The sequence below is a fragment of the Podarcis vaucheri genome (genome assembly GCF_965113315.1).
Source record: "Podarcis vaucheri genome assembly, chromosome: 8".
Taxonomy (NCBI): domain Eukaryota; kingdom Metazoa; phylum Chordata; class Lepidosauria; order Squamata; family Lacertidae; genus Podarcis; species Podarcis vaucheri.
The window spans coordinates 68,908,615-68,921,531 of NC_138766.1; the positions used below are offsets into that span (position 1 = coordinate 68,908,615).

A 12,917-nucleotide genomic window follows, 5' to 3' on the forward strand; every position below is an offset into this window, starting at 1 on the left:
AGAGAGAGTAAATTACACAAGGATGCATTTAATTTTTTTACCCATTTACCTTCAGATGAGACCATATTGACAAGGTACCCATCAAAGTCAGATTTGTCCAGAATTGTAGTGGTAAAGGCCTGGCAATCCTGTTGAACCATCAAATCTACATTTGCTACTGGAATTTTCAATGAGTAATCATTGGAGTAATCAATGGAGTATCATTAAGGCCAGAAGGAAATAAGCCATGGGTTCACACTACTAGTTTACCACCTGGCTGGCTAAAAAAATAATTGGCAAAAAATAGCGAGGTAAATATACATGTGTTCTATGTTTAACACTCTTATTTAGTAGTAGCAGCCATTACATATGACTTTTTGCATAATTATTACTCGTTTGTTAGGTAGGATCCTATCATCTTCTATCCCTCATCTTCTGCAAAGGGAAGGGCTATCACATTCTTGCAGCGTCTACCACAGTGTTTCCCAACCACTGTTCCGTGGCACACTAGTGTGCCGCGAGATGTTGCCTGGTGTGCCGCGGGAAAAATTAAAAAATTTGAAAGATTTTTTTTTAAAGTCAAATTTTCGATTGGGGCGCCGTCACTAGATGACCCCTGGGGTTCCCTCCCTCCCTCCCGCTCTGCGCCTCCCTCCTCCTCCTCCTCCGGGGAGGCCCTTCCTGGCTCTCGGCCAAGGCTTGGCGGCTGCTACTCACTCACTCGCTCGCCCACCCGTCCCTCCATCCCTGCACCCGGCCTCTCCCCCTCCGTCCCTGGCACGGGGGCTGCCGGGATCCGTAGTCCCCTCGCCCTTGGGCTCCGCGCCCGTGCGGGGTGCGCAAACTACATTTCCCAGCGTGGCCTGGCGGGCCGGGCGTTTTGTTTGAAGCGCTCTTCTCCCGGCCATGGAATGAGCGCAGCGGCGGCGGCCGGGCGGGCAGGGGCTCTTCCGCGCAGACCCCGCGCAGCCTGCCTGCGCCCCCGCGGAGATCGGGCGGCAGGATGGAGCCCGGGGATCCCCGCGGAGGCGGAGCGGCGGAGGCGGAGGCTGCCCCCCAGGTAGGGCTGCGTCGAGGGGACGCATCGGACCGCGGGGAGACCCCTTGGCGGGCGTGCAAGGCAATGCGTGCGTGCAGGCGTTGCATGGAGTGCAGTGCAATGCAATGGCAACGCGGCGCCCTGCATGCATGCATGCAACTTCCACCGGCGCTCCGGACTTGGCAGGTGAGGGGGGTCCCCAGTGGAAGGCAGAGAGAGCCGGGAGGGCGAAGGGGAGCCGGGGGGGAACAGCGCTGCTCCCCGAGCCGAGCCCGGGGGGAAACTTCGGCGTCGTTGCGCCGGGTGTTGGAAGTGGAGGCTGGCGGGGGCCCCTCACCTGCAAAACCTGGTCGCCTCTCATATATTTCGTGCATTGCATTCATCGCCCGCTTTCTCCTCCAAGGAGCTCCCGGGGGCGCGTGTGGTTCTCCCCGTGTTATCCTCGCAACAGCAGCCCTGCGAGGTGGGTCAGGCGAGTGGCCCAAGGGAGCACCCAGGGATTGTCCTGGCCAGGTGGGGTGATTTGAACCCTGCTCTCTGCCCGGTCTTCGTCCTCATTTAGCCCCCACATGTCCATGACTGTGCATGACTGAGGTTTCCCCCCCTCGTCTTGGCTATGGTGTGAGTCTGTGCTGTTAATTAATGGGGTTCTGCCTTCGGAGAAGATGAGCCAGTCCTCAAGGAGGTGATTATGTAATTTGCTAGCAATTCATGTCCCTCCCGGCGTGACGCTGCGCGCTGACATCACGGGGCTGTAATGGTGGTGTGCCTCGAGATTTTTTTCATGAAACAAGTGTGCCTTTGCCCAAAAAAGGTTGGGAAACACTGGTCTACCAATCATTTGTGTGCACAGATAGTTCTAGCAGCAAGTAAGCTATTCCTGTCATTGCTTCCATTTTCTTTTCTAAAACTCTAAGAAGTAGTAATCTTAACATAGCCCTTCTTTTATTGCAAAGCATTAGAGCATGAGGCAAGTACATTTTCATAGCTTTATTGCCTTCCATTTTCTTCTCGACACAATCACCATCTACTACAAAGAAGCAGATTTTGTTTGCAATTGTGACACAGAGGCAAGAGGTGGAATAGCATGCTTTAGTTCATTTGTATCTTGATGCCGAGTAATCCAGGGCAAATGTCTTAATGTGAGAAGTGTTCTGAGGACATTTGGTTTAATTGGCATCTAGGGAAGGCCATTCTTATCTCACTAACATGAATGTGCAGCCTCCTCCTGATGGCAGTGGATCTGGATTGGGTCCAAGATTCCTGCATCTCAATATTACCGTAATCAAGAAAAAAACTGCTGCAATGAGAGCTACATCATCCTTTCTGTTCTTACCACAAAAGTGGGCAGGGGAGGGAGATGGGGTGAGAATAAGGGGATGCAAACACCCACCCACACCCTTTATAGTATTCTAAATTTTCAGTGGTTGCATCAAATAAACTAGAATGTGTACATTCCAAGAACAAAACTACAAAATGCACAAGAAGATTTCTGAGCCTGGAAGAATGTTGCTGGCAAACAAAGGGACTGAGTTGCATTCAGAGACTTTTGTAACCAGCTCTTTGCATCACACAGCCCAGGTTTAGTCCCAACCCCCATACTCCCTCGCCCACCTCGTGAAGGCTTCACAGAAGAGGAAACAATTGATCATATATACAGCAAGTGGGAACACTAAACCACTCTAGTGCAAAGACGACAGAACACAGAATTTCTTTTTCATATAAAAGTCTACCACGTTTATTCAATACAGACATATTAAAGACAAGTCCTGAAAACCAGGCACATAACTCCAACACTCCGTTACGAAGTGTATATATATTTATATTTTGTCAACAGCCGCTTCTGCTGATTGAGCCATTGAGGTTCTGTGTGTATTTATTCATTTTTATTTTTATTTTTTTGCTTTTAATTTTAAAAAGCTCATTTTTAGCTACCTTCTGTGAACAATGTGCCTCTTCGCCCTCAGCCTCTCACTGCATGTTAGCCAACCACTTTCCAGCATGAATATTCACATTTTTAAACGGCTACATACAGCCGCAAAACAGATTTATGTAAAAGATAAAAATGGTGAAAACCCCGAGTCTCCAAAAAGAGAATTTAAACATAATGCAAATGGTTCCAGTTGAGACAATCCAAAACAAGAGCCAACGTTTCTTTTCTCTTTTTTGTACGAGGATTGACTCACAAGGGAAATTTGGGGATCTTAGACAGTGTAAAAGAGGCAAACCAAATACCCTTGGCTGGGCAGAGCCCCAGAGATTTGCTTATGACTGGCGGGGGGGGGGGAGAGATTTCTTAGAAAGACGGCTGTAACATGACCTCCTTTCTCAGAATCCTGTTTGTAGGGAGAGGAGGAGCTTTTAGAGAGAGAGAGAAAAAAAAGGGGGGGGGAGAGAAAAGCACAACAACTCGGATGGCAACGTGTGCGTCCTCAGGAGACTCCCAGCCGTTACAAAACACACAGGGTTCGCCCACAGCCCAGTCAAAACAAGCTCGGATAGGATTACGATCTCCAACTGCCTGGGGAACGCAACATGAACAAACAGAGCCTGGACGGGAAAGGCAGAAAGGGGTGACCTTGGCAGAAAAGGGTGGGGGGCGCAGCTCTTCAAACCAATTCATATTTGCATTCAATAGTGTATTGGCTCCACCCTCCCTTTCTAATAGAAAACATCTGACATGCCTTTACTGTGCAGCACCCCTCGCCCGCCCCCCCCTCAAGCAACACACCGGCGTGTGCGTAAAAATGATTCCACACTAAATAATGCCATGCGGGATGGTCCCTTTTTTTTGCTCGCCCCCCCCCCCTCCAAAGAAGAGCAGGCTACTGCGGCGGTGGGGCTCTAGCGTTCAGACGGAAAGCACAAATCCTGGCGCAGGAGGCAGATTCGGGTCATCTTGGCTGGTCGACGGGAAAGGCTGCGAGGGCAACCGTCCAGGGCTGCATAGCACCACAATTTTCTTAATAAAGAGAGAACAGTGAGTCAGTAGCAGCCGTGGCTTCGTCCATAACGACGAGCTACAAAGAATAATAATCGTTCAGTGTCTCGTAGCAAATAGACAAGTCTGCTTCAAGTATATACGGCGCTGCCTCGATAATCCGCGTCTGGGGATTTGCAGTCGCACCTCGTCGCCGTCGCGTTTGGCCTGCCCCCCCCCCGCCATAAATCCCTAACTGTGTGTAGCGCAGAGGAAAAAGATGCAAAGCCCCATCCCATAGTCTGCCCCCTCGTGAAAGAGATGGGGTCTGTCGGCGATCGGGAGGGCACGGCTGCATCGCGGACGGGCAGGGTGGGGGCGTCAGGGCCGGGGCTGCAAAGCGGAGACTCCGTACGCCGAGGCTGCCGCCGAGTCTCCTTCTCCGCTGCTGCTGTGGCAGCAGCAGCTGCCGGTGGACGAAGCCGAGCCGGGGGACGCGGTGGCGGAGGAGGCCTCGGCCGGCGCCGTCGAAGGCGCCGTGGCCGCCAGCTGCAGCCGCCGGACGGCTTCTTTGATGAGGTTGCCGGACAGGATGAGTTCTTGGAGGAGGCGGTGCGGGTCGTCGTCCTCGTCGTCGTCGTCCTCGTCGCCCGCGGACAGCCGAGAGTGCTGCTGGCGCTGCTTCTTCCCGGCGCTCCGCAGCCAGCCCCGTCCGCACAGCTGCTTGGCCACCCGAGGGCTGCCCTCGCGGTCGGCGGCGCTGGGCGGGGACGGAGGCAGCAGCAGCAGCGAGGCCGGGGACAGCGCGTGGGGCGGCCGCGGGTGGTGGTGGTGCAGCGAGGCTAAGAAGCCGAGCCCCCTCGGGGACGAGTAGGGGGCCGCCCGGTCGCGGCCCTGGCGCTTGGGGGGCAGGCGAGGGGCCGGCGGCGCGCGGCGCTGGGCGCTCAGCTGCAGCACCTCGCCCAGCTTGGCCACCAGCGCGTCCACTTCCTTGGAGCCGCTGCTCGCCCCGACGGCGCCGCCCGGCAGCGACACGGCGTGCTCCAGCAGCAGGAAGCGCTCTGCGCCCGCCCGCCGGCAAGGCATGGCAGCAGCCGGCTCCGCTTTCCTTTCCTCCGCTTGGCGCGCACGCTGCTGCCGCCGCCTCCGCTGCTCGTTCCGCAGCTACCAATGAGGCGCCCTCTCCGCTCGCTCGCTCGCTCTCTCGCTCTCAAAACGCTGTTGTTGCTGCTGCGGTTGGTTTGTAAACAATGGGTGACGCGGCCGCGGGCGCGTCCAACTGCTCCAGAAGCGAGGGGGGGAGCTCCGGCCCTTTTTGCTCACCTCGGCGGCCGTCGCTTCGCAGCCCAGGGTGGGGGCAGGCTAGCCGCAGCAAGGGCAGGCACGAAGGTGTCAGTAAGCAGGAGCGTGTGGGTTTTTTTACCCCCCTCAGACACACCCCTGTACTGAGTGCGCTCAGGTGGACTCGCCCGCTTTTTCAAACGCCGGCCTGTACAGTAGGGAGGCAGGGAGGAGGCGGGGCTGGCGTGACCGCCGCGGAGTCAGTGAGGTCAGAGCTCGACATGGCAACAAACCAGGCGGCGCGCGTACGCGCACGCGCAGAGCCGGCCACGCGCTCGAGAGGCCGTTGGGTGAGATACCTCAGGGGCCGCGCTCGCCCAGCGCCCTGGTGTCGCCATGGCCATCCAAATGCCTGTGAGAAGCCCACCAAGCAGAGCTAGTCGGGCTAGTAGCCCCTGAGGTGGTGGAGGCCGGCACTGCCTTCCCGGGAGAGCGAGTTCCATAGCTCAGGGCTGTCTCCACACTGACTGGCAGCGGCTGGTCAGGATTGCAGGCCAGCGGTCTCTCCTAGCCGGACCTGGATTTGACCCTGTGAATAGTTCAGTCGGTGGTGTTGTTGTTTAGTCATTTAGTCGTGTCCGACTCTTCGTGACCCCCTGGACCAGAGCACGCCAGGCACCTCTGTCTTCCACTGCCTCCCGCAGTTTGGTCAGACTCATGTTTGTAGCTTCGAGAACACCGTCCAACCATCTCATCCTCTGTCGTCCCCTTCTCCTTGTGCCCTCCATCTTTCCCAACATCAGGGTCTTTTCCAGGGAGTCTTCTCTTCTCATGAGGTGGCCAAAGTATTGGAGCCTTAGCTTCACGATCTGGCCTTCCAGTGAGCACTCAGGGCTGATTTCCTTAAGAATGGAGAGGTTTGATCTTCTTGCAGTCCATGGGACTCTCAAGAGTCTCCTCCAGCACCATAATTCAAAAGCATCAATTCTTTGGCGATCAGCCTTCTTTATGGTCCAGCTCTCACTTCCATACATCACTACTGGGAAAACCATGGCTTTAATTATACGGACCTTTGTTGGCAAGGTGATGTCTCTGCTTTTTAAGATGCTGTCTAGGTTTGTCATTGCTTTTCAGTCGGTAGAGACTCTTAATCTCAGGGTTGTGGGTTCGAGCCCCACGTTGCACATTGCAGGGGATTGAGCTAGATGACCCTTGGTGTCCCTTCCAACTATTCTGCAGCCCTTCCTAATCCATCACAAGGCATACTTTTTCAGGGTGGGGAATGCGGAGTACAGTATACGTAAAGCACATTTGATTCATATCCCACCCACCACACGAAAAACCCTGGAACTAGTTCACCAAGGGTGCTGGGGATTGTAGCTCTGCGAGGTATCCCCATAATTTTAAAGCACATGACTACCCCTCCCCCCACAAGAATCCTGGGAACTGTAGTTTCCCCTCTCAGAGCTACAATTTCCAGCACCCTTGCAGCTCCCATAAATCTTTGGGGCGGGGGTGGCATGTGCTTTAAATTTATGGTGTGTACTCAACCTAGATCAGATGACATGGTCCTTAAGTAATTTGCTGCATGTGGTTTAGGCCTTCCTTATCAAGACTTTTCTGTTACGGGCTGCTTTTGTCTTTTATCAGACTGATCATGTTTTTATGTGGCAAACTTTGTTATTTTTTACTGTTTGTGGGCCATGTTTCTATTTTATACTTGTGTGTTTTATATGACTGTTTTATTATGATATCATGGTGATATTTCCCATTATTTGAAGCCACCCAGAGTAAATGCTTATGAATTAAAGGGCATGATATAAATTCTTGAATTTTAAAAAATATAACTGAATGAGACTGGTGGTTTCTGATTAATGTGCTGTCAGTCCTAGGAAGGAGGAGAGAAACCTCAGGAAACACATGAGTGTGGCAGCAATTTCCCCTCCTGTTTGCAAGGAGGATATTGGCTGGGTCAAAATGCTTCTTGCAGTCCTTAACAGAGTACTTGTGGTTGACCATAAGTGATTGTTGGTAGACCTGGATTGAACTGAAATATTCTTCTTAGTTGTCCAGGACATTTATCCTGGGTATAGGAAGTATATAATCTTATACTTTTCAGGCTTGTTGAATACTTTCTGAGTGAGGACATCCCAACTTCTCTGCTCTGCATTCTAGAGTGCAAGTAGCCCTTCTTGCTGTGATAGGCTATCGGCAACTGGGAAAAGTTGGAATGGGTAAAATATTTTTAAAACTGAAACAACTATCTTTGCATTATCATGGTTAAATATCTAGAGCAAAATGAAATAGTTACAGTTACTTTGATTTTTTTCAAAACAAAGTAGTACAGAATTAATGGTTGATTGAGCTACTGTGCTTCTTAACAAAAAAAGGGATTAGGCATAATTGAAAATATGCAGGTTCCAAAGGTCTTCCAAAGACAAAGCAAATATTTGGAAATATGGCAAGTAAGATATTTCTTATGCAGCAGGGTCATTGCATGCACAGTGTTCATGCAGCAAGATCTTATACATGTTTACTCTGAAACAAATCAGACTGAACTCAGTGAAACCCACTTCTGAGTTAGGTCTCCATAGGTCTGCAGCTTTTAATGATAAAGACCAGATAAGACCTCCTTTTATTTGCAAAAATTGAGATTGCTTTGGAAAATGAGTTTCAAACTAGGGTTGCAGATCTAAGTACATTTTCTAGGAAGTAAGACAATGGAGTAACCTCTGAGTAAACATGGATAAATTCATGCTGCAGCTGACTCTTAGGACATGAGTTTTCACATGCAATATGTTGCTTCAACAGATAGATTGGGACCAACTATTGGGTTGCAGGCTGACCTAAGACGGGTTGGGTTACAACAGCAGCTCCATTAATATTCAAATCTATGGTTAAAAAAAGTGGTGGATTTCGAACTGCATGTTTGGAGTAAACACTTATTCAGGGTATATACATGAAGTTGTCTGAAAAAAGTGGGAGGTATATACAGCCTTAAGTAAATGTGGAGGGGGAAGAGCATGTGTGAAGCCCTATTTGTCTCTCATATCACTTTCCAAGAAACAAATATTGAGAACAAGTTTCCTTTCTGCTTAGAATGGGTGCCATAGCTGGACCAGTCCCCAAAATGAGCTTGCTTGTGGCTCTTTAATACCTAAGGTGTTCCTTACTTCAATACATTATACAACTCAGTGATATAGGCAGATGTGACTGTCTATCACATCAGGATTATGGTGATGATATTTATTGCCAACCGTTCACTAGTAGTTTCCAGAGTAGATTACAACAAATTGAAATTAAAAACAGCAGATTTCAATCACAGGAATAGGTTGGGCCTTGCAATCAATCATCTCAGGTGTTAAAGGCCAAGGAAAGAGGTGCATCTTGAGGATTTGTGTGGCGAGTTCCTGCCCCCCACCAGGATAAATAAAGACACGAGACACCATAATTTAAGGTTAATTGGGCGAATTAGGCCACAACTTTATTGAATTCAGGAATGAGAGGCATTGGCTTAGGCATTGGTCCTAACAACTATCCGGCTCTAGCCCATTTGCTGGAGACACGGGGAAGGGTTAACACTATATCGGGGGAGTCTCCCGCCAAGGCACTTCGACTAGGAGCTCCCCCGGGTCACCGCTCTGGGGCGTGCCTTTGGCCCTCACCTCCATAGGCTTCAGACAGGGCCACGCCCCCAGGAGTCCTTTAACGGACCACCCTTCGCTCACTGGGGGGAGGGGATGGCGTTCCTCCCCCCCCCACATCCTCTTAACCCCTTCTTACCAATGCCTACCGCCCATGCCGAGAAGTTGTGACGAGTTGCTATGAGGTAGGCAAAAAACCAAAAGGCTAGAAATTGCCAATTGGGAAAAATTCCTACCATGCCCCTTGCGGCGACAGACCGAAGTCCATAGCAAAGTCAAAGACCTACCTAAAGCCCACTTAAAGGGAGGGAGGGTGGGAAAACGTGAGGGCTAGCCGGCAAAAAGAGGGCGAGCCCCCTCTGCGCCGGCCCTAAATAGGACAGGCCCACGCCCCCCCAGCCAGCTGATTGGCTGGCTGGGGGGGGGGCAGGCCCGGCCGGGATTCCCCTGCTCTTGCGGGGGCTGCGACCAGCCCCTGCTCGCGTGGGGTGGGCGTGAAGCCCGCAACCCCACCTCCTGGGCAAGCCGGAAGTGGCTTTGCCAAAAGCTGCATAGTGAAGAAGCCAGATGCACCTCTGTGGGGAGGGAATTCCACAACTTTGGGGAGAATGTCCTCTCCCTTTTGACTCTTTTTCTCTACAACTTTTGGATCAAAGGAAAGTAGAAATGTCATAGCGATAGCCAGTGAAGGGCCCATCTGTCTTCCTACAAAACATACTGTTCCACGCAACCACAATCTCTGATTCCATGGGTTCCAGGCACTTACTCAGGGTTCATGTTTCCTTTTGGAAATGAGGCACAACGGAGACTGTGGTGTCTTTATGATATATGGTTTATTCAACCTGAGCCTGCAATTGGGGTTGGGGGGAGTTTCACAACACTAACTCCCTAAAAGGATCTTGTTTCTCCCATAGCCACAACCTTGGATTCAGGAAGAGATCCAGCATGGTTCTCTCACTGTCTGTTTGCTTCTTTGCTTCTAGGTCACCTCACTGCATACCCATCTCTATCAGGCTTTGTCCTTCTAGCTAACCACAAGCTGGGAGAAGGGCCCCACCCATTTGCTATCTCACACACAGCCTCTTTCCTTTGTTTACTTTAATGGCCTATCACCCAGGCTATCATCTCAGCACAGGAAACTGGTGTGGCTTATATTTTAACACTTTCTGGATCCATGTTAGAAGGATCTTGCATCCAGCCTACTCCCTCCCTCCACAAACTCATAACAATACAAAAGGAACAGTTCCTGCAGATATAGTCAATGGGACTGTATCAGCAAGTCCATATAATCTATGCATAGATTACAAGCTATGCACAGAGTTGGTCACAGCTCTTTGTTAGTTCATTCTAGAAGAATCTGGGCAATTATCCCATGGTGCCCCTACTAATGGTGTGAGAGGAAAATAAGACAAGCCTGTTTTTCATAGCCTGCCATGGCCTTTGGAGTGTCTCAGAGATGTGGGAAGTAGGATGAGGCAATCTGTTTACATAGGCCTGGAGTCCAGTCGTCAGAAGTTTCAATGCTCTGTTCAATACTGTAAATTTAGAGGGAATGTTTACATTTTTTCCTGCATATATGCTCTAGTGAAGTCTTGCCTTCAAAAGTGCCCTGACATGTTTGCAATTCCCTTTATGGCAATCTTCTGCAGGCTTCCATCTCCATTTTATTTATATTTCTGCTGCCAGATAATTCATAGTTTTCAATTCTATAGTGATATTTCTTGTCTTCTGTATGCACAAACTGTCTTTCCATCCAGCAGTGCATTGATTTACAATTTCCCCCTCCTTTGAGAACATAGCCTGCATTATCAGAATTAGCAAAAGTGACTCAACCAGACAAGTTCACTGCCTGTACAGATTATTTTTGAGAAGTCTGTAATAGAGGACAAGAACGATGCGAGGTGAGGTGGGGTGGTGTAATTGGAATGGCATCTCTTCAGGACACAAATACAAAACCAAGTAAACAAAAAAAATTGAATTAACAACAACAACAACAACAACCAAAAGCTGATTAAATTCAAGCAGTGTGTGATGAATTCATAAAATAAATTTAGTGGTATGAGTTAGCCACACTGGGCATATTTTAAACTGTCTTGTTTATTTATCATTCAATAATAGGCAGAATACTTTCAGATATATGTTAAAGTTATGTTATATATGGATTGGTTATCATTTATCTAGATGTCTATGTGTGGCTGCAGTTAGAGCCTCTGATCAATATTGCATTCAATTTTTTAAAAAGCATATTCTCTGTTGTCCCCTATTCATAAAATGTTAAATTCTGGCATCACGCAGGGATAGAGAGCAACAAGGTTATTGTATAGGGTAGCTATTAGTTACCTGTGTGCAGAATAATGGCTTAATAAGGGGGTGACCCCTAATGAAAATCACATTCTGTTCTTCTTCCTGCCTTGTGATTCGACAATATCACAGTCTGAGAAGAAAAAGGGAAAGGAATGTGGCAGAATGCAAAATGAAACAGAAGCTTGCAACAATTTGTACTGTAAACATCAACTTTGCCAAAGCACTTAAGGTTGCTAAGTGATAATAAAGCACTCTCCAATCACAGAGGTGCAGAATCCAAGCACACCATGATAAGGAACTTGTTTTTAACATTTTCCCCACTAAACAAATATGTGGGTGTTCAGTGGTATGCATCTGTTTGGGTGCTTCGCTTGAGAAATTTTAGGGAGGGACTGGTTTCATGGTGGCAAACACCTTCATTAGACCATCTAGAAACAAAAATACTTGTTTGTTTTGTCCCTGCATGTGCCTGAATTTGCAAGTTAATACTGGGTTCAGCCTGCCAAGCACCTCTTTCATTTCAGCACAGCCTCATTCAGAATCTTTGCACAAACCTCGTAAGATCAATAGGATTGTGCAGAATCAGAGCTGGCAGATTGGGAATGGTGAGGGCAAAGGACAGGCGCTCAGGAATTGTTTCCTCTCCCGCTGGGTTGCCAACTGACTGGGATGGGGACAAACCTGGTCTGGCTTGGCATTGTGCCTTTAACAACAGCTTGGGGGTCTTTTCATGGCATGGACTAAAGCACTGCCACCTAATCAAGGTCGGCACATCAGGTTCCTGTTAAAGGCAGTAGGGCACTAGAGCAGCTGCTGACAGAACAGTTGGCAATCCTCCTTGGAACAAGGATATAAATGCAAATAAATAATTTGACTTAGACTGACCAGCCCTTCAGATAAAGGAGTTCTTCAAAGAGACGACTGTTCTCTGACAGCTCTTCAAAATAGAGGACTGTCCTCTGTAAAGTGGAAGGCTCTGCAGATAGAAAGATAACATCTATAGGCATTTAGATTCACACAGTGGGACGTTAATACTAAATGGTGTTAAGCCTTTCTCTGTTGTGTCAGGCCCTTATGTATGTCTATTTTCTTTAATGTTTTATCATTACAGTTTTTCCCCCTTCACATGCTGAGATAAAAAATCAGTTAGTGCTGCTTCTTTTCTTTTTTTAAAAAATCAGTTAGTGCTTCTCAGATGTTTCCCTTGATGATCTGATAAGCAACCTGAATTATAATAAATCCTTAAAGTCAGCAATCAATAAACAAGTTCATAATGATGAATCACAGTATGTTGCTTGTGTGGTATTTAGGTTACAAGCTTAGAGATGAAAGAGACTTGCTTTGCGTGTGTTTCAAGACGGTTGTGTGCATTGAAGCACTCATTCCGCACAATAATGTATCTTGTTACCTTGGCTCTTAAACTTTGTAAACACAAACTTGCATATATTAATAAAAAATTACATTCACCTAATTCATTCTGTGAGTAAACAGAAGCCCAGGGAGAGAGGGAGAAGACATGCATTGTTGACTTTCATTCTCTTATGTACACTTTTAAAAATTTAGTTTAAAAAAAGCTGCAAGTAAAATCACTTCACTAAGGTTGTCATCTCCCCTCTCCTGCAACTGGGCTCACATGTATTTAATAATTAAATTCAATAGCTAAAGCCTTCCTAAGAAGAATATTCCCTTGCAGAAAAAACACTGTACCAGCTACATTTTCTGCCCCCAGATGTTGGATTACAACTCCCGG

At 48.6% G+C, this 12,917-nt stretch overlaps 1 protein-coding gene across 1 annotated transcript; it reads right to left on the minus strand.

Annotated features, from left to right (window-relative positions):
- Positions 1 to 2,727: 2,727 nt before the first annotated feature.
- LOC309539308 (GSK-3-binding protein-like) lies at positions 2,728 to 5,455 on the minus strand. The gene has a single exon (XM_082235292.1). The coding sequence runs from the start codon at positions 5,022 to 5,024 to the stop codon at positions 4,320 to 4,322; it is 705 nt and encodes a 234-aa protein (XP_082091418.1). The 5' UTR covers positions 5,025 to 5,455; the 3' UTR covers positions 2,728 to 4,319.
- Between the last annotated feature and the right edge of the window lie 7,462 nt (positions 5,456 to 12,917).

Excerpts from the sequence above, each read along its gene's own strand:
- LOC309539308 (XM_082235292.1), bottom strand. The coding sequence starts at position 5,024 with ATGCCTTGCCGGCGGGCGGGCGCAGAGCGCTTCCTGCTGCTGGAGCAC.